Source organism: Branchiostoma floridae, chromosome 9, assembly GCF_000003815.2.
Source record: "Branchiostoma floridae strain S238N-H82 chromosome 9, Bfl_VNyyK, whole genome shotgun sequence".
Classification (NCBI taxonomy): Eukaryota; Metazoa; Chordata; class Leptocardii; order Amphioxiformes; family Branchiostomatidae; genus Branchiostoma; species Branchiostoma floridae.
In genome coordinates, this window is record NC_049987.1 from 24362733 (window position 1) to 24383847 (window position 21115).

The window sequence follows — 21115 nt, forward strand, 5'->3', positions numbered from 1 at the left end:
TCCTCTGTTAGCTTTTGATCTTATGATACCGTAGGATCTGCTTGGAGATAAGCTGGGCACTACAACTTCCTGAAATAGAATCTGATCATACTATTTTTTCCCTTGTCCAGTGTCCAGAATGCCGCGCCTGTACCCTATCCGGGTGATCACGTCAGTGGTGCTGTGTGCCTGTCTGCTTATGGGCGTGTCTGTGCTGGTGGGACAACACGAGCTGACAGCGACAAGGGAACAGTCATCTGATACAATACACAGGTTAGTCACTACAAAATATAGGTGATGGCAGTCCACCATAGTCTGGGTACCATCCGGATAGCAAGAGTAATCCTGTCATAGCCGCTCAAATGAGTCAAGCTGTTTTTCAAACATCTCATTAAAACCATCGCAGCCAATTGGTGAGGTCATAGACACTTTCACGAGAACTGAATTCCAGCAAAGGGGGTCACCTCATATCCATTGTTTGTTTCGGGTGAAAGATACACCAAAATTGAGTCAAAAAGAGATCTGCTCTTTTGTGGACAGATATGTGTACTGTCAGCTGCCAAAGTAGTTCGCTGCGACGTTTATCATACACTTGTATGTACAGTCGCTTCTCTGCTATTTCTACTATACTGGCTGGCAGAAGCGAACATAGGAAAGAATGCTTCCCAGGCTATGTCCACCAAGGTTTATCACACAATTTAAATATTTTTTACATAATTATCTTATACAACGGAAAGTGTTTACTGGTCGCATAAAGACTCCTGGGTAGCATTCCCTCCTCTACCAGGTTTTGATACTATCTTATGCTAACGTAGGATCTGCTTGGAGATTACCAAACATGTACTACAGGGGTCTGAACGACTGAACGATTTCAATGTAATGTCAGTTGACGACAGTCGACCTTTTCGTCGATACAGGGTTAGATATTAATGGCGCACTTAAACCTACACAGTATGACCTATCAATTGAAAAAACGCGTTTTTAAGTGTTAGGCATACTAGAACATATATTGTGACATGCAACAGCAAGACACAAAAGACTGTATAAATTCATTAAATTTCGCGGGTTTGGGGGTAACATCCGCGAAATCTGCATGTTCTCCATACGCGAAATTAAATCACGGTGAACTTAAATATAGTACTAGTCATGAGTAATCGACATTATCATGGCAATAGTAGCCCTTGGTTATGGATTGAATCTTAGTTACAGGCATTACATATTAGAACATCACCAGAATCAAAACAACATGCATCTGGTGTATTTTGAAAAACATTCAATTATACAATTTCCACCACAGCTCCAAAGTTTCCCCTGGGGTTTATACCAGTAGGAATGATAAGAGTTCATCGACCATTCACACAACAAAAGGTCTCTTTACAAGCGCTGTTAATTGTCTGTGACTGCTTCCATTGTTATATTGACAGGTGCATTAAAAACGGGCTGAAATATCGAGGAAGGTACAGCTGCATTCGAAATTAGATGCTTTTCATGGAGTCGATCACGGAAGAATTAAACTACTAGATCGTCACTATGTCACTGAAATGTAACATTTATACTAGAAACACACGCAGTGAAAAACTTAAAACTTTGTTCCAACACTAGAAGATGACACACCGTAAATTTCGGGAAAGAACTCTGACCTTCGTCAGATGGATGAAAACACACGTTTAGAATTCGTGTTTGGGTGTATCAATTTTTTTTTCTTTCTTGCCCTAGCTGGTCTGTACCTCTCTTTTTGAGCTTCTTGTTGTGACCCAAACGCTTGGAATAAAAAGTATTTCCGTGAAGACAAAGCCGCACCATGCGTGCAGCCATGGTATCGATCATTTTCCTTATCACTGCTCGGCGTGGTAACGCTTTCAGGCGGTTAACTCTCCCCATTCTCTCCCCGGGTCCGGACGGGGGGCGCATTGTGTGGCGATATAAAGGGAAGTGCGTGATCGTCCCTATAGACAAGCCCGGGCAACATATCCTGTCGCTGTATGAATGGATTATATGTCAGGATAAATCGATAACACAGAAAAGGGTTTTGACTCCTTTTATTTACAGACAATGACGCAAGGTCGCGACCCGCAAATCATCGTGCATAAAACTGTTTTCACGATTTTCTGAATTATACCAATGATTTCATCCTAGCCAAGGGGGCTCCAGAAATGTTCAAATGATAACGTTTATTTGCATAATCATACTCGAAGGCTAATTACACCTACAGACTCAAAGTAAAAGTAAAGTAAATTGAGTACATACTCCTATAATAATGTCTAAGGCCACACCAATTTAATTTCTTGGTTCACGGATTCGCTCGCTCCTATTTTTTGGAAAAATAAAATAAAAATAAAATTACCACTCAGTAAATTTTCACCATTAATGAAGCCATTCACCAACTTTCTGGTGTAGCAAATTGGCCTTTATATTATAAGCTCCTTAAAGTGTGGGTACAGGTGCTGTTACTGTACAATAATAGTGTTTTTGTACTTTTTTCAAGCTGAAAACTTTTTTTCTTTATGTTTTGGATTAGCCGTTACCTTTACCCCAACAATTTTACAATTTTTATTTTTATTTCGCCCTCTCGCTCCATATTTTTTATGGAAAAATCCGTGAACCAAGAAATTAAATTGGTGTGGCATAATGAACTATAAGGTACAATTTACTATTGTTGTGTTTGACTTCTTGTTTGAAGGCAAGCGAGTGTGATCTGCCCACGTTCTGCATGATGAGTCAAAATCCAAAATCATGGTCAGATACTTGAGTAATTGCTATTTGGCGTATCTTATTACCTGGATGTCTAACCTTCATCGACGTAACACATCATTGGCTTGTTAGTCTTATAATGTGCTTTATTATGTTTTCAGTATAACTTAGACCACATCACTAGTTTATGATCCTTCAATGAGATTGACCCCTTTCATATCACGCCTACGTTGATAACATTTTCCTCCCAGCGGCCGTTATTTGGTAGTTCTGCCGTATTAAGGTCACCAAGGGGTCTAACGGTATCCTAGTGACGAGAAACGCGAAAAATCATTCTCCAAGCAGAGCATAGGTAGCAGGTGTAGGGCTGGGTATCGGTGCAGCGTACCGGTACAAAACCGGTTTTTCTTATTGGACCGGTCCAGAAAAACCGGACCTGAAAAAATCAGGTGGACCGGATGTTTGACCGATTGCAAAATTAACAGATTATTTCATCAGGCATTCACACGTTTTGGCGCTTGCAGGTGGAAGAAAATAACAACAGTGAAGTAGAGTAGAGTTCATAGTAATTTCTACCACGTTTTACAGTCAATCGCACAGGTGCATTTAGCGTTGTAGGATTTTAAAACGCCAGCGTAAGTCTAATACTCCACCAAACAGATTTCTTTGTAGTAAAATGTACCATTGGTATGAGTCATACTGAATTAGGTCCAGGTTCAGGTCCGGACCTGGACCTAATCCTCTGGACCTGAACCGTACCTGGACCTGAATTTTCTGTACCGGTACCCAGCCCTAAGCAGGTGACAAGGAGCATCTACTTGGAGATATGTGAAAGCTTGCTCCACCAGAACAGAACATGTTGACTTTGCTTTTTACGGTAGAGGGATAAAAGGTAAACATAGTCACTTTTTAAGGCCATAGAGGCAGTGTGTCTGGGACACAGTATTGGAATGTGGAGCCCATCCCTCTCATTCCACTGCCGTTTACCTCCCCAACTGAAGTCAGGTTCCCATTTTTACACCTGGGTGGAGTGAGGAAAGTTGTGTTGAGTGACTTTCCCTATTACACAACATCTAACCAGAAATGCCGGGAATCAAACACGTAAACGTGTCTCGTGTCCACTGGTCTAACCATTCTGCCATCCTACGCCACCTATTTACGGCAAAACGTAGGAAACATGATACCCACTAATCACCCCGGTTCAATGCACCCGAGCTGCTGTCACGTACCTAAGGACCCAGGTCATCTAAAGGCAGGACTGGTCAGGAGCTAAAGAGGGATAATTACGAGTTAATCAAGAGCAATTTAGCTAAATAGTGGACTAATTAGTATTTCTTAAACCCTATTCAACGGATGTAGCTTTCTGACTCTACTTCAGCCATGTAAAAATCTTTTATGTTTTAAGAACACCGATGTTTCTCTTTACCTTTGTGACTGGTCAAGGACTTTAGCGGTACGAAAACAGCCACTGACAACAAGAGGATATCACCTTCACGTCGTTAGTACCTCGTTTGGCGTTTTCGAGCCAAATGTAGTAGACGAAGTACCAGAGTTACCAACCAAGGATTGGTGTGTTCAAAAACTTTCCCAGAATTATCGATAAGTGACATTTATTATCACCAACTGACCAAGCACAGTAGGGGCATCTTCTCTGGATAGCATTATAGATCACTTGCAGATAGATGTGCAAAAGTTAGGCGTGACGGATTGTTCAGTGTAATAAAACCAGCTGCTGCCGCGCCGCGTGCCTGCAAAGCTGGTGTGTTACGCCGAAGGGCGGTTATACCGGCTATATAGATACAGATACAGAAGCTGGTGTGTTACACCGAAGGGTGGTTGTACCGGCTATGTAGATACAAATAGAGATACATAGCGGCTAAAAGTGTGGTTTCCAGGGTAATCTTAGCTGCAGTCGGCTCCTACGATGATCTATGAGTTGGTACCTTCCGCACGTGACAGAGTTAGTAAATGAGACGGGAGCAAGTTCAGCTCCTCGCGGCTCGGCCATGTGTGACTGATCGATCAGTGCAGCCTTCCGCGTCCCTCTGAATCATACCTAACATCGTATTTCATCTAAATGCACATATTGTGCACCAGTCATTGAAATCTGAAAGGGGCTTTGTCTGTCTGTACCGATTATTCGTTGTGTCAGAAAAGGAGCTCTTCCCAACGTACCTAACTTCTACGCCCCTCTAAATCTAGACCATCCCAAACATCTAAATGCACATACTGTGTACGAGTCGATGAAATCTGACAGGGGGTGCCGGTCTATGCAGTCTATTGCCTTGTGTTTTTATTTTACCTAATTTGTTTTCCAGGGCAATACACTCAGCTCTGTTGATCTTTTATCGAGCTTTTCTTCTTAACTTGTAACTCGTAGCTGGGTAGAATTCGAAAATGGTCACTGTCATTTTGAAATGAAATCTTAATTGACAACATAAGTGCAGCGATTTTGGTAAGGTCTTCAAATATATATATGCACGCACACAATAACGTATCATATAAGACATAGAGAAATAAGACACCATATCTATAACACCCCATGACAAAGTGGAATCCATTTTCAATCCCCCCGATCACGACCCGTACTCCCTACGTTATTCGGGAGGCGTCCGTTGCCGCATGGCTGGTTCTTGATCTGAAATATTCATCACCTTTCTTCACGGCACCGTACATTCCCTCTGACCCTCACCATTGACGGAACATCGATCTAACAACCGACTCCCATCTGAGCTGATTAAAACTATCAAACACACATTTGGGCCACAGGCGTATATCTTTAACTGCCATTTAAACATTGTTGATGGGAAATAAGTCTTCTATGGCTTTGCCAATAAATATCTACCATAGGCTGCCCATATTTCTACGTCGATTGGCGCAGTGGTGTTGAAATTAATGAGAAAATCTGTTTTGAGTTTAGAGGAATCCATTTAGACTCAAGCAAAATGCCCAGTTTTTAAATCATGCACCTTTTTCTTCTCTCTCAGTGGTCTTGGAAACGTGACATGGAAACATTGTTGATCCGAAAAATATCCTTCTTCGACTTTGCCAATGAGCATCCACTATAAACTCTATTATAACATTTTACGTCGTTTTGGGGGAGATTTTTGCACAATACTGAAGTAAATTAATGAGGAAATCTGCGTAGCGTTAGAGTGGGGTCCATTCGGACCCCCAGCAAAATGTGCAGTTTTCACACGTTTAGTCGTCCTCAATGCAAACGTAATTACCATAGTATTATGCAGTTTCTTTTCCTTATCATAGTAATGTACTGTAGTTAGTAAGTAAGGGGAGAAACGGAAAGGCTAGGACAAAAAAAACGGATGACGACTACATTCTCTGACCCTGAACATCGATCTTAGAACCTGCGCCGGCCTTGGCTGATTAACGTGGAGGGGACATATTAGGTTATTAGGCACCCGTCAATTACAGCTGGCATTGGACCATCGTTCTTTATTTAGTTGGAGAAGGTGGACTCTTAAATGTCAGTACAGTAGAAGCCGCTTAATTGCACACCCCATTTACCAGCGTATTCCGTGCAATTACAGTAGAAGTCGCTTAATTGCACATCCCATTTGCAAGCGTATTTCGTCCAATTATCCACATCGTGCAATAATGCGAAGTCATCCAGCTGGACGGCACCGGTTTCGAATTTGGGGATTCCGTGCAGTTAACAGTAGTGTGCGGCTATCCGTTGTGCAATTAACTGGCTTCTATTTTAGCGGTATACGAATAGTGCTCATGGAATGGGAAAAGCACAGCTGAAATGATGATAAAATAAGAACACACTAAAGTTGAACGAATAAAATATGGAGACCGGCAAATCCTGGAATTTCCACACAAAAGTCAATAACGTTCGATTTTGTTGGACGTATGTTGGCCATCAGTGACATGACCGATGAAACAAGCATTTAAATCTTAATTACGGTTGATTTCCTCCTGATTTTTATTAATCATTTTCTTCTTCGTAGATTTGTTATTGATTGCGAATACACAATTAAGCAGAAATGTGTGATTGTGTACCAATTTGTTCGCAAATTACTTAATAAATGTGATAGATTTTGGAAACGGTCAGACGTTTTAGGTAGCATCCATTACCTTTCTTCAGCGACATACGTATATCATCAATATTTTTACTGTAATTGTTCCAGATATGAAAGTAACGAAGCCAAGACGGTGGCTCAAAGGATTCAATTTTTTTTTCTTTAATTGTTTTGGATTGGAAAGTAACGGAGCTATGATGGTGGTTCCAAGGATTCAAATATTTTTCTTTATTTGTTTCAGATTAGAGAGTAACGACGCCATGACGGCGGCCCCCAGGACCCCAGTGGTTCCCAGTAAGGTCCAGAGAAACCTGCTCCGGGAGAAGCCAGAGGACCCGGCTGTCTCCACGCCTGCGGCTGTGTTACCCACGGACTCCAGGGTCTTCCCTAAAAACAACATCCGCCAGGGAACTTCCGTGGAGAGCAAGTACGTTATTATCTCCTTTTGATACACTTCCTTTCAACGTCTAGCTCACATCAGAACATAATCACTTCTAATATTCCACTCTTTTATTGTTTCATTCATTCATTCATTCATGAATTTTGCCAGAGATTTCAGTTGCTTATTCCACGAGTTTGCACTTGAAAGAAAAGTCGTAGCCAAGAATAAGATGCAATGTATAATTGCAATAAAGATACGACAGTGGAAGAATTTTTTTCATAAAATGTACAAATTATACAAACATGGATAGCTTGTCTGATTGTACATATCCAACACATTACTTCTGACTAGGATCATCTCTTTATTCCACAGCAACACGAAGATCCCAGACCCACCAATGGAAAGCGAAGTCGTGAAAACGGTCGTCACGTACAAGATGAGGGGAGACAAGATCATCCGCATCATCAAAAAATACGTCAGAAAGAGACCGAAACCTCCGCCTGCCGTGGATTCCAACGGGCAACTAAATTTTGATAAACCCGAGTCTAAAAATAACTCTGACACAAGAACTAGTGGGTCTGTAGCAGAAGATAAAAATAAAACATCTAACAGTGAAAAGAGAATAGATTCTCCCGTAGTTGATAGTGCCATAAACAATATGCTGTCGAGCAAAGTACCTGCTCATGTGCCCAAAGAGGCAAATTCTGATGGTCAGAGTTTACTAAATAACGCACAGGACGGAGTAAATTTAGACCAAACGGAAAATACTGGTGATAAGAAGACAGAAGAAGACCTGAAAAAGACAAATGAGGAACTGAGACCGAATGCTGAAGGTAACGTACCAAACGCTAACGATAAGAGCGATGACAGCAAAGACGACCACGAAGAGGCTGCGGATCCTTGCAAACCAAAAGATGAAGACTACGAAAGAGACATCACCACCATCGTTACCTACGCCAAGAAAGGAACCAAGACCATCAAGATCATCAAGAAGATCATCAGAAAGCGGTTAAAACCAAAGAGAATATGGGAGGAGATCAACAACGGCACGGAGAACAACCTGCCGGAGTACGAGCAATACGACCAGGAGCAGATTCAAGACCAGATCGACTTTAAGATTGAAAACCGCTGCAACACCAAGAGGGGATTCACGCAGAGGTTCCAGGAGGAGGTTGCGGAGATTGAGGAAGAGATGGAGGTCGGGTCTGTGAACAACAGGACTTCTCCTCGCGCTCATAAACGGATGACCAAAAAGGACCTGGCGACAAAGTACATTCTGCCGGACGTTCTGAAGTTCGTGACAGGAAATACATCCAGCTGGACGTTTGACTACAAGGCGCTGGCACAAAAGAGGTACGTCACTGATTACGTAACTTTACTTTAGTCGACCTGCAACTGGAACCAAATTTGAAAGCATCCTCAACTCCATCCTCTCCCTCCGCTTCTTTCCCCTTTTGTAGGTTCCCATAGTGTTAGTTTTAATTCAGTAGATAGAGATCAAAGATCAATGATAGCAGCAGAGTTTTTAATTACATTCTTCTTAATAACCTAATTTTCTCTGTAACGGAATGCCATAGAAAAGGTACATCACAAATACGAATCCTGAGAACTTGTTGGGGTAGACATCGTAAGTTACCCTTCTTCTACTGTTAGGGATTTTAAAAAACAGATAAAATACATGTACACAATTCAACTACAAGAAGTCGTTTGTGTCTAAACGTAGAAAGCATTAAATCAGAATTTGATAGTTCAAAACTTGCTTACTCTCCTGTTTGACAATGTGGATTGTCAGATGATTATAAACTAACACGCTAAGATTTGCGCTCAGTGATTTTGCGATACATATAGAGGAAGGTTTGATGTCTTGGTTGCATGAGTAGCTCATTATCGATGCAACATGCACATGCAATGTTGCACACGCTTCATTTGGTGCTATCGTATGCCTATTATTGCTTTGAAGTGTGTTTATGGTAGTTTGTGGAGACCTGGGAAGAAACCAAGGCCTCCTGACTTTGATTCCTTTGTGCAGAATGCATTAACGAGCGGAACGACCTGCCCATGAGCGTACTCGAGGGACCTTAAACATCAAAATCAAAGATGCCAAGAAAGACCCGGTGCAAAGGGATTCCTGTTATTACAATACTGAGCACAAATCAAGACCAGTTCAGACATGTATGAAGCTAACCTAGAAGCTCTGAACTGGTTACAGCACTGGAACGGCAAAATATGACGAATAATACTGAGTCATAGAGTTGAATGGTATTAATGAATCCCAGAATACGTGCAATTATAAATGACACAGTTCACTCGCCTTATCAAATGGAGCAAAAGAAGGCCGTATTTAGAACCTTGGGCCATCTACAGTTTTCAATGTCGTCTTGATTATAGTAAGAGATTTTTGCCTGTCGCTGGTTCGTCTGCGACACTTGGGGCAATCCACTGTCCACTGTTGTAATAGTAGTAATAGTAATAGTAGTAGGCATCCGTCTATCTCGAAAGATGATGGTAGCACTCTGGATTAAGGCTGGTGTGCCTCTGCAAAATACTGTAAATGCAGAAATGTTCGCGGTTTTTGCGTTGCCAATTCACAGCGAACTTAAAACTACCGCGAACATTTTCCATGGCGGTAAGATACTACAGTGCATGGTGCTACCGCAAACTTCTCATATCTGTTGAGTCTCCTCGTTTTTATGTATCCAGGGACACCTCAAAACCTGGGTTGTGCTACACTGGTAAAATAGATAAATGAAATGAAGAGTCCCTCTGAAATATTATGATTTTACCGTATGATCTTTTCCCCACAGATTTGACCTGGAGAGAACGTGTAACGCCAGGAACCATTTCTTCGTCACGAAGAAAAACATCCCGCTGGGATCCAGCCTCAGATATGACGTCTCCAACACCACGGTCAAGGTCAACAACACGCTGTTCGATACATTCCCTACGGTAAGGTCAAGGTCAACAACACGCTGTTTGATACATTCCCAACGGTAAGGCTGTTTATAGATAGTTTTAGATTGATTAACAAACTTAATTACAGATCGCAAACATTATAGATCGTTACAAAATTTCAATTGATTAAAAACACACCACAAATGCATTGACTGACAAATGAAATATACAAGAGTGGTCCAAAAATGGCACTGTGTACGAAAGAGTTCTGAGGGCTTCACGGAAGGCAAACGAGTTATTTTCGCTCAGTTTCTTTCTCTTCTTCTTTTACTCCAAACAAATAAGGTCAATGACCTGTGCCAGACAGCTGTCACTTTGGTTACTGGATGTAACAGACAGATTGTGGTGTTTGACTACAACATGTGGGAAGTGGCAGGACAGAGCTGTCTGGTTGGTCACCACATATTTGAATATATTAAGCAAGAATAAATGGAAGAGAATTTATACCATGTGAAGGTAATTTCTGTGTGTTTGCTTGCAAATGTTATATTTCTAGTTCATTACTTCACAAATCCGTAGAGACCAATTTATCAAATTCCTACAAATGACATCACATCTGCGAGTTTTGGATAAACACATAAACACATTGCCATTTGTCACATTTGTCATTCTGTAATGGGAAAAGCGTGCTCATCAGCAAAGTACTGTTTTATGCTCGCGGCCAGTCTGTTGTAGTTGACCCATGAAATACTATAATGAAATATTGATCTCAGAGCGTCTGTTGCTTTATCGACCTACAGATGGCCCAATTCCCTTTTGGGGTCTTTCTCGCAATTTTCTGATAACCTCCACAAAAAATTGAGGTATTGTTTTGGGCGTGTCTCTGGGTGTCCCTGTGTGTTTGTGTTTTCGAAACTTTTGGCCAACATTGTCTGATTGAATTGCTATGATACTTGGTATGTGGGTAGGTGTTGGAAAAACAAAGGTCAAGATCGATTATGGGCCTCCTAGCGACTTTCCCTTGTACTGCAGTAAAGCTTCCTGTTTCTGTATCTTTTGCCATGGACATGCTAGGGCTTTTGCATGTATTTGATAACCATATGTTAAAGCTGAGAAAGAAAAGGCATTTGATGGTGCAAATTTCAACAGATCACACCATCTATGCTAATTGTGTTTTCATAGCACAGGCATGAGGGGTTTTTTTACAGAAAAATATACCTTGAAAGAAATCTCGCTTATCAATCTTTCACTCCAAAAGATAAAAATCGTCTGTTCTGTGTCCCAGGCGATCCCGTTCGCAGATAAGATGTTCCCGCGCTGCGCAGTGGTGGGCAGCAGCGGCATCCTCATGGACAGCGGCTGCGGCAGGGAGATAGACTCGTCCGATTTCGTCATCAGGTACGTCACCACAAAATTTTGATTTTCGGCCAATTATTTTTATGGGCACATTTTTGACAGTTTGGCGACTGCTCGGATTTCGTCATTAGGTATGTCACAGATACGTCAACCACAAGACTAGCTTTACTGTCCGACCGACCCTAGAAAACACATACTGACCCTAGCCTGGGGGAGGGGTCGACCGACGACAAGGGGCATAGATTGTTTCATCTGAGTGATAAAATTTTGTAGAATCGTTTTCCCACATGTTCTGTTCATTTCCATTGAAATTGAAAATTGGAGGAAAAGAGGAAACAAAACATTAATTTTCCCTGGCCTCATCTGACAATTTAAAAAGATCTTCTCTGCTATACTATGAGGGAATTTTCATTTTGCAAGAGTTCCTGGCCATTAAGGTATCTTATTCTTCATTTATGCCAGTTTTGTTAACAGCTCTACAAAGCTACCACCCTATATTTGCGGCAACCTGTTTCAAGGACACACTTTTACTTGTGTTTGTTCAGATTCAACATGGCGCCCGTGGGAGGGCGTTTCCGAGCCGACGTCGGGTCAAAGGTCGACATCGTCACGGTGAACGGAGACTCCATTAAATCAAGGTAAACATGCAACCTGGTACTGCATCAAAGACTTTCCCCGATATCCCTTCAGCCATGACAGTAGTCAAATATTATTGGGAAATATAGTCTCAAAGACTTTTCAAGGCCGTAGGGGCAGTGGGTTGTTATCCACTATGTCTAGGATACTGTATTGGAAGGTGGAGCCCATCCCTCTCCTTCCACCGCCTTGTACCTCCCCAACCAAAGTCAGGTACCCATTTTTACACCTGGGTGGAGTACGACATAGGCGAGAGATTAGAATCCAGAACCTCTGGGTTCTGGGCAAAACACCCTAGCCGTTACGCTAACACGACACCACACAAATACATGCCTTAGTTCTTATTACAGGCTTATTACAGATGCCACTTTTGTCTACAACTAAGAAAGTACTAGCTTTAGATGTATTTCTTCTGTCGTTGCTAGTATTTTCGTTGTTGTTGTGTCTTCCTTTCTCTTCTATCCTATGTGCTGAATACCCTCTCTGCTTTCTGTAGTTGTTGATTTTGCCCATTTAGTTGGCGTTCCATATTTACGGACCGTTGTTTCTTCTTCTTCTTTTTCTTTTAGTGGTCTTGTTTGTTTTATCTTCTACTATAAACATATGCTCTCATTTCTCAAAACACCTATTCGTTGACATGAAAAAAGGTTCTGGAGGTTGGTACATAACAGGACGGCCTGAAACACCGAACAAGCCTCCAATCGTTCCGCCCTGATTGTAATTGTTTGCTCGGGTCGGGTTTCCACTTTTCCCTATCTCACCTGAAGCACGATGTCACGGCATTTCCGACTCACCTGGCTTCCTAAGGAAACGCCTCTGTTTGTTGTCTTATCTAACATCAAAGAATCGGTGCGTCACAAAGACTAAACTTACTACCATTTTTTTACTTTACGCCTCGTTACAGGAAAAGAAACTAAAGGCATACTTTCTCTCTTCTATTACTTTTTGTTTCTTTTTTGTCATGTCTGCAGTGTCAGAGAATTCCAGAGAAATTCTGCATACTACGAGAGAAGAGAATCCAGCGATTTTTTAAGACATTTGAACTGAGGTCTTTCGCTGGCCAAGTTAGACATATAACCGTGTAGTGATTTTCTATTCCTTGCTCGGTTTTCGACCGTTTCAACCGCCGCTATAGCCACCTGAATCACGGTGTCACGGCATTTCTAACTCACCTGACTTCCTAAGGAAACGCCCCAGTTTTTTGTCTTTCTGATACATAAAAGAATCGGCGCTTCGGCACGTCAGAGTGAACTACTTTTGGTCGGTTTGTTTGACTTAACGCCTCATAGCTGTAACAGGAAAAGCAATTTAGCAGCATACTAGTTCTCCCTCTTTCCACGTCTTTCCACTTAACTACGTTTCCATGATAAATCTACCTATCTATGAAAAACTATCAAGCGATTTCTTTCGACACATTTTTTTTCGAAAAAAGCGACCCTTCAAGCTAATTGCGGATCTGACTATACCCAATCCCAAAGATCCTTTATCCTTTCCAGCTAGATATCTAACCGACAACATGCATTGAATGGCGACTTTTAACGTTAGTACATCGTTCGATGGTCTAAGATCAAACCTTGCTCCGTCTTCTGTCATTTCAAACCGCCGCTAGCTATATCGCTTCTAACATAAGCCTGACATAGCTGGATCTTAGGCTATTAAGACTTGTCCGTTTCAGTCATGTTCTTTGATGTTTTACTGTATGCCTGCACATCATTATTAAATGTTGTTCACTGGCAATAGATATTTAGATACGAACTTGCAATTGACATTTCGATTTAAGCCAAAAATCAGTTACTCAAGCTGGATATGATTTTATGATTTAAGAAACGGTCAGACGTTTCAGAGACAGTCATTCGGCGTCTTTCCTTAGTGACGAAAGACACCGGATGTCTGTCTGAAACGTCTGACCGTTTCAATTTACAGCTAGGATATAAAATCTCTCTCCAACAACATCCTTCTAGTGTCACGGTCGGACGAAAGACACCGGATGGTTGTCTGAAACGTCTGACCGTTTCCAAATCATATCCAGTTGCTTGAGTAAATGTCTTTTGGCTTATCTTACTACCAGAATGTCTAACCTTCATCGACATTTCTAACTGCTTGCTTTTCCATCGCAGGTACGACAAGCTTGAGACGAACATCAGCCGGACCATGTTCGCGGCGTACGTGCGGCAGTACAACCGCAACACGCTGCTGTGGTCCGTACCGTTCACGAGCCTGACGCACACCGCATACGTGCTCAGGACGTACCAGGTACGAGCTAGGGCTAGGGCTAGGGCTAGGGCTAGGGCTAGGGCTAGGGCTAGGGCTAGGGCTAGGGCTAGGGCTAGGGCTAGGGATAGGGCTAGGGCTAGGGCTAGGGATAGGGATAGGGATAGGGATAGGGATAGGGATAGGGATAGGGATAGGGATGATGATGATGATGATGATTGGTTTATTGAAAAGGAAGATATCTGGCAGCCCAATGGCTGAATTATGTATCATCTTACAGAAATCACAATCTCAATCATTAAATTAAAATTACAGAGTAACATGCGGATGAAGCAATTGAACTATAGTTTTAAAATCGTACATTCACAGATAAAATCAAGTACAAATATATATCTCTTTGCTGTTACCTGGTAATCAAACAAGGTATTTGAAGGCGACACAATCACGAATAACGCTAGGTAGAAAGAATGTATGAATACATTGTTTCCTGGTAATTGAAAGCGTCGTATTGCAGCACAAAATAAGAGGATTACATTACTCTAAAACATCGCAGTAATTACTTTACATCGTCGTTGAGTAATCGCACAAGGTAGGGTATAGAGGAGTCCCTGTATCTGTTTGTTCTACATTTAACCAGTCTGAGTTTGTTAGAGTTCCTGGTGTTTCGTCCATGGAGCTGACCTGTCTTCTGTGGGAGCATGTCTGGGCCCAGTTTCATTGCGAATTTTCTGCACAAGTCCTCGCGCCTGTGTAGCAGCGTTTGGAGGCCGGTGCGCACCAGGGCAGCTTCATAGGTCGTGTACTGTCCGCCTAACACGGTACGGAGTGCTCTCTTCTGGATTCTTTCTAACCGGACAGTATGCTCCTTAGTGAGTCCGGGATGCCATACTGGAACGCAGTATTCTAATACGGGTCTGACATAGGACGTGTATACTTGAAGCAAGTCATCCACCGTAACGTTGAACCGTTTCAGGCTTCGAAGCATGAAGAGTCTTCCGTTGGCTTTGGAGATCATTTTTGATACCTGCGTATCCCATTTTAAGTTTGATTGTAACCATACTCCTACTAGACAGGTAACTACCACGATCTCCAGCGGAGTTCTATTGATTTTGAGAATTGGCGGGGCAGGCGGAAGCTTCATAAACGAGAATATCATGATCTTACATTTATCAGCATTCAACAGCATGTGGTTTTGACTGGCCCACAGACTGAAGTCATCGAGCTCTTCTTGCATGATGGATGGTGCATTGTGTTGTCGAGACTCGGCCAACGACAGGTCGTCAACAAATTTCCACTCACTAAGGGGTGACTCTCTAACAGCATCATCAAACACGGCCAGGAATATTAGGGGCCCAAGTAGAGTTCCCTGTGGTACTGAACAAGAAAGCGTCTGCCATGTAGAGAGTTCATTGCGATACCTGACGCGTTGGCGGCGGTCGGTCAGAAAGTTAGATATCCATGGAATCAAGCATGGTCGCGCTCCAAGCTCAAGTAATTTGGTGATGGCAATGGTGTGGTCGATCCGGTCGAACGCCTTAGAAAAGTCAGTCATAACGAGTGTGGTGATGTTGCCCAATCTATCAGAGTTTCTAGCCACATGGTCAGTCAAACTAACCATGTAGTGTGCAGTTGACTTTCCCTTGAGACAGCCATACTGTTGTGGGTCGAGTGAGGTCCTAATGTCTTGTAACAGCCACTTGCTTACGAATGATTCAGCCACCTTTGCTAGCTGAGACGTTAGGGAGACTGGGCGCAGTTTACTGATGCAGGGAGGTTGGCACTTAGGGAGGGGCACAACTATGGCATCCTTCCACTGCTGAGGTACGTATCCCTCTTTAAACGATGTATTTAAAATGTCAGCAACTGGTTGGCTCAATTCATAGGCAAATTCTCTTAAAACTCTCGTGCTCAACTGATCAGGGCCTGGGGCTTTCCCTACTTTCAGCTTTTGCAGAATAGGGCACACGTCCCAGGCGTGGACCTCTGGCGGTGGAGCCCCGCATGGCAGGTATGCAGGCAGCTGTGCTGGATCAAGGCTGGGACGTCCTTGTGCTACTGTTGCAAATTGTTCGTTTATGTAGTTAGCGATGAAAAGGCTGTCCGCTGACTCGTTATCCGGAATACTGACAGAAAGTTCTTTGTGCTGCATGTTCAGCAACCCACGGATCTCCCTGTACCAGCTGGCTGGATTCTCTTTCTGCAATGTTTCAATCCGGTCACTGTAATAGGACCTCCGAGCTTTCTTCACCTCGCGGTTTACTTTGTTCCTGAGGTACTTCCAAAGCAGAGTTTTACCTTCTTTAAAGGCTTTCTGTCTTCTGAAGATAAGAGCTTTTACCTCTGGAGTGATCCAAGGTTTGTCTGTAGCATGCATTTTAATTTGGCGGGTGGGGAAGAAGTGTTCGATTGCATTTCCAATGGTTTCGTAGAAGATGGCTGATTTGATCTCGCAGGAAGGTTCCTCGTACAGTTCTTGCCACTGATACGAACAGAGCCACTGACCAAACGCGCGGATATTTGAGTCCCGCATAGGGCGAACTGACTTTGTTTTAGTTTCGTTGTGTACATGGTGTGACTTAGGCTTCCACAGAACCATGTTATGGTCACTAAGGCCGAGAGGACTAGTGATCACTGGTATTGTCATAGTATGGCTGGAGGTCTGTGATAATAACATCAAGAATAACTTGGCCTCTAGTGGGCATTTCGACCACTTGGGTCAGTCCGTTTCCACTGCAGATGTCCTTTGTGTCGAGTCGGTTAAAGTCACCCATTAGAACTATCCCTGCTTCTGGGTTTCGCGTTCGTAAGCGATCTGTTTCAGTAAGTAGGTGACCCACAAGTATATCCTCATGGCGGGATGCTGGAGGGTTGTATACAGCACAGATGATCAGTTCAGATAGGCCTCTGGGTAGGCGTCTGGGTCTGGCCGATATCCATAAACATTCTAGTTCAGGTGGCACAGAGCTGTCTTGTACAGCTTTGGCTGGGATGGTATCTTTAACATACAGGGCAACCCCTCCCCCTCGTCTGTCTGTGCGGCATTTCGAAAACAGGTTGTACCCATCCACAGCAAGGTGTGTCTCTGACATGTCAGGTGTGAACCACGACTCCGTCACGGCTGCAATGTCTATGCTATTGTTTAGAAGAATGGTCTGGAATTCTTCTAATTTGTTTACCAACGACCTGGGGTTACATAGCAGGATTGAAGGTGTCCTTGAGAGGTGTTCTCTCTTCTTCTCATCTCCCGTCTTCCCAAGGTTCTGTAGGACTTTCTCCCGCAACATAGAGTGCAAAGTGCGCTTGATAAGGGGTATTACGGGGCGGTTACCCAGCACAACAGGTATCGGTCTGGTGATGTTCTTCCCCCCGCGACATCCCCTGGCGTGGAACAGTTTCTTGATCCCGCATTCTGTGATTGACCTTTTCACATTAGTAGACAGTTTTGAGAAAGACATGAATGCCCGAAGGGCCGACGAAGAGTAAAACAGCGTGTTGTGAACGGCCATGTCGAATGACCTATAGTGACCCGGCGTTTGACTGAGGTAAACATATCAGTGTATCTTACTTTTTCTTGCAGTTCTCATGTCAGCAGCTGTCGAGTTCCTGTGTTTTACTGCTCGTAGGTGGCTCGTACTTGTACCATGTAGGCATCTCAGGCAGTGGAAGTAAGAAACGGCTCACCTTCCCAGCACGAAGGATTAAAGCTTAGATCTCCAAGTCGAGAGATTCCTTTGTCTCGTCACAGCCCTCCCCATAGGTCGGCGTCGTTCCAGGGAAGTTTGAAAATCTCACTCAGAAACAGGAAAATCGTCCCAGCCTGCTTCTCAAAAGTACCGGGGGTGGTATTCCAACTTGTCTACCGGCCGATTCTCGTCAGATGGCAACTTGAAGTAACTTAAAAGACTACTTTTCTGAAGAAACTGACGGGCGTGTTAAAAAGTGCGGGCAGCTATGAAAGCGCCTCCTAGCGGTTCTCGGGATAGGGATAGGGATAGGGATAGGGATAGGGATAGGGATAGGGATAGGGATAGGGATAGGGATAGGGATAGGGAAGGCATGGCTACTTCTTGTTCTTTTCTGGGCTGTCATCAAATACTTTGAAGTTGGTACGTCCTTCAGTGTATGAATGTAATACAACATGTAGTTCTCGATGGTTACTTCCATGGACAATAGTACTTGAAGGTTAGACTTTTTTTCTTGTTGTTTCCTGACCAGGTGCTGAAGAAGGCTGGGGCGCCCCAGGCCGTGGTGTTCGCCAACCCTGGCTACATGGCATGCACCAACACCTACTGGAGACAGAGGGGATTCACCAGGGCTCCGAGACTATCTACAGGTGTGTAAACATGTACACAAAGTGCCGTTCTTAATATTCTGTGCCATGTTATTATTTCAATGTGCTGTATACCAAGATACATTCATGAATCGTTTCCTTATCATCATCATAGTCTTTTTTGTCTCTAATTGAGCTCTGTTTCCTTGTAGCGATGTGTAGCATTTGATAATTTCTGTCTCTGATTATTAGTCACGTGTCAAACATCAACAAAAGCCTTTGGATAGTTCCATTTCATTTATTTTGTCTCTGCTTGTCTTGTTTTGTTTTTGTTTTGTTTGTTTATTTTTTTCTGTTCTTGAATCTTGTTCGTTTTAATCCACTGGCTATCCACGAGTCACTGAACAAATTTAAAGCGTGCTACCATTTTCTCCAGGCATGTTTCTGACGAGCGCCGCCCTGCAGTTTTGCGAGGAAGTGTACCTGTACGGGTTCTGGCCCTTCCCAGTGGACACCGCGGGAAACGTGCTGCCCTATCACTACTACTCCAAAGGTCAGCGAGGTCGACTCAACAAGTGGCACAAAATGGACGACGAGTACGTCAACCTCATGGAGCTTCACAAAAAGGGAATACTACACTTACAAACAGATAAATGTAGAGACTCTTAACAAAAAATGCAGAAATATTGTATAGGTTATAAGATAACTAGTTGCAAAGAATATTGAATAAGAAGGCTCGCTGTTCTTAATGCGCATGCGCGGCGAAATGCATTGTGGGTAATATGTCAAAGTCCAAGGCCCCTGATACATAGGCAGATCTGGACATGTGTAAAGCGTGGCGAATAATCTACAATTTAGGGGCCGTAACCTTTGACATATTACCCACAAAGCCTCTCACCACGCATGCGTACTTAGGACCTTTACCCGCCTTATTGTAGAGGTTTTATACTAGAGAATGCCAGCTTTTATTGTCTTCTCATTGTTTTGTTTGTGGTTTGTACATACAATGCCTTCGCTGACATCATTCTTCAATGTGACAAAGTTTTTGGACACAAATTTGTAAATATTGCAGTATGAGTGTTGACTTTCTCAGCACAGAGATATGACATAATATGCCAAAGATCTATTTCCAATGAATAAACACTCATATTTTTCAACGCCCTGGCGTACTTGCAATATGGTGACCACACAACATAAATAGCTATCTATCAACTTATTTAAGTTCCTTTCGAATCACACGTATATATTTGAGGACGGTATAAAAAGGGCTCCCTATCGGTTAAGTATGGAACTGCATCCACAAATTGAGTACGGTACTAACATAAGATGGGAACTAAATTTGTCAAAATAGCACAGGGGGCCAAAGAAAGTCTTTATATGAATATTTCTCATCATACTTTTGTTGTATGATATGATGCAGGCCATCATCATTCGTATCAAAGCCTTTTTAATCTCTTTATATTTTCGAACATTGTCTAGAAAAAAGGGTCTAGACCAGGGTTGTAGCCAGTGCCAGTCCTTCTGTCCTTTGAAGGAATTTTGCAGCTGGGGACAGAAAAAATTTGCCCATTCCGTCCTCTGTGATGGACAAAAATCTATATGTCAGTAAAGATTTTTAAAAAATGTGTTCTAACTTGTGTAATTTTTCACCAAAACAGATGAACAGCTTACATGTAGTCTACCAGCAAAATTTACACCTCAAAATGCAGGAAATAGGGTTTCAGAGGGTCTAGATTTCTAAATTTTTCAGGGGAGTATGCCCCCAGATCCCCTTATGAACCTTATGCCTTCGGCTCGACGTCTCGTTCCTTGGATTCAAAATCGAGGGGACTGAAAATGATTCCAGGCTGGCTACAACCCTGGTCTAGACGTATGCATTTGCTCAGGTCACGTGTACGTTGCACAGTATGTTTAGTTCAATCATTTTGTAGCATTTCTAAAGCTTTTCACAAAGGAGTACCCATTCCTTTTTCTACATCCATACAAGTACACCACGTGTAAACAGTGAACTTGCCTCGACCTGTGTTTTATGTATTTATTTGTATTTGTTAGTCAGAGGTAAAGGAGAAATGTTGAGAATTGTAATTGCGGTGCTGCTCACTTTCAGCCATGGTTCCATGTCTCACCAGATGTTCCAAAAGTGAAAATTTGCAAAAAATAAATGCGTTTATGTCATTTGTGTCTTGTATATAGTCGTATCTGTCATATGGTTTTTTAAGAGTATAATGTAATACAGAAATACTCAATACAATAAACGTACAATGCTTATTTTTTTATATATGAAAATAATTGACCTTGGATAGATTTTAATAGATGTAGATTTATTACTAGTACTCAATGTAATCTGTATCTCCGTTACATCATATCTCACCCTTACCTCCCATGACCTCAATGAAAAGCGGCCTGCAGGACGAATTGGACATCTCAAGAATAAATAAAGGTTCAAACAAAACAAAATGACAATACTTAAACATTGAGGCTACATTGTTTATTTGTAGACACTAGTTGTGAATAAAGGCACTTGTACCAACCTTATCCAGTGCTTTTCTAACCTTATGAAAATATTCACAGAATGATGAATTTAGAAATGCCCAATATTCGCAGTGTAAAACCTACAAAATATATATTTCCAACGCATTGTATCAAGTTCAACAG

At 42.5% G+C, this 21115-nt stretch overlaps 1 protein-coding gene across 1 annotated transcript; it reads left to right on the forward strand.

The window, feature by feature from the left end:
* The first annotated feature begins 116 nt into the window (after positions 1-116).
* Positions 117-20728, forward strand: LOC118422785. Its single transcript, XM_035830541.1, has 9 exons — positions 117-252; positions 6955-7140; positions 7468-8448; positions 9900-10041; positions 11273-11385; positions 11889-11981; positions 14097-14232; positions 18406-18523; positions 18897-20728. The coding sequence occupies exons 1-9, from the start codon at positions 119-121 to the stop codon at positions 19127-19129; spliced, it is 2136 nt and encodes a 711-aa protein (XP_035686434.1). The 5' UTR covers positions 117-118; the 3' UTR covers positions 19130-20728.
* The last annotated feature ends 387 nt before the right edge of the window (positions 20729-21115 follow it).

Bases quoted from the DNA above. Each gene is read 5' to 3' on its own strand.
- LOC118422785 (XM_035830541.1), top strand. From the start codon at position 119: ATGCCGCGCCTGTACCCTATCCGGGTGATCACGTCAGTGGTGCTGTGT. The intron at 14,233-18,405 runs GTACGAGCTAGG...TTTCCTGACCAG, and splicing joins ACGTGCTCAGGACGTACCAG to GTGCTGAAGAAGGCTGGGGC. The intron at 18,524-18,896 runs GTGTGTAAACAT...CATTTTCTCCAG, and splicing joins GGCTCCGAGACTATCTACAG to GCATGTTTCTGACGAGCGCC.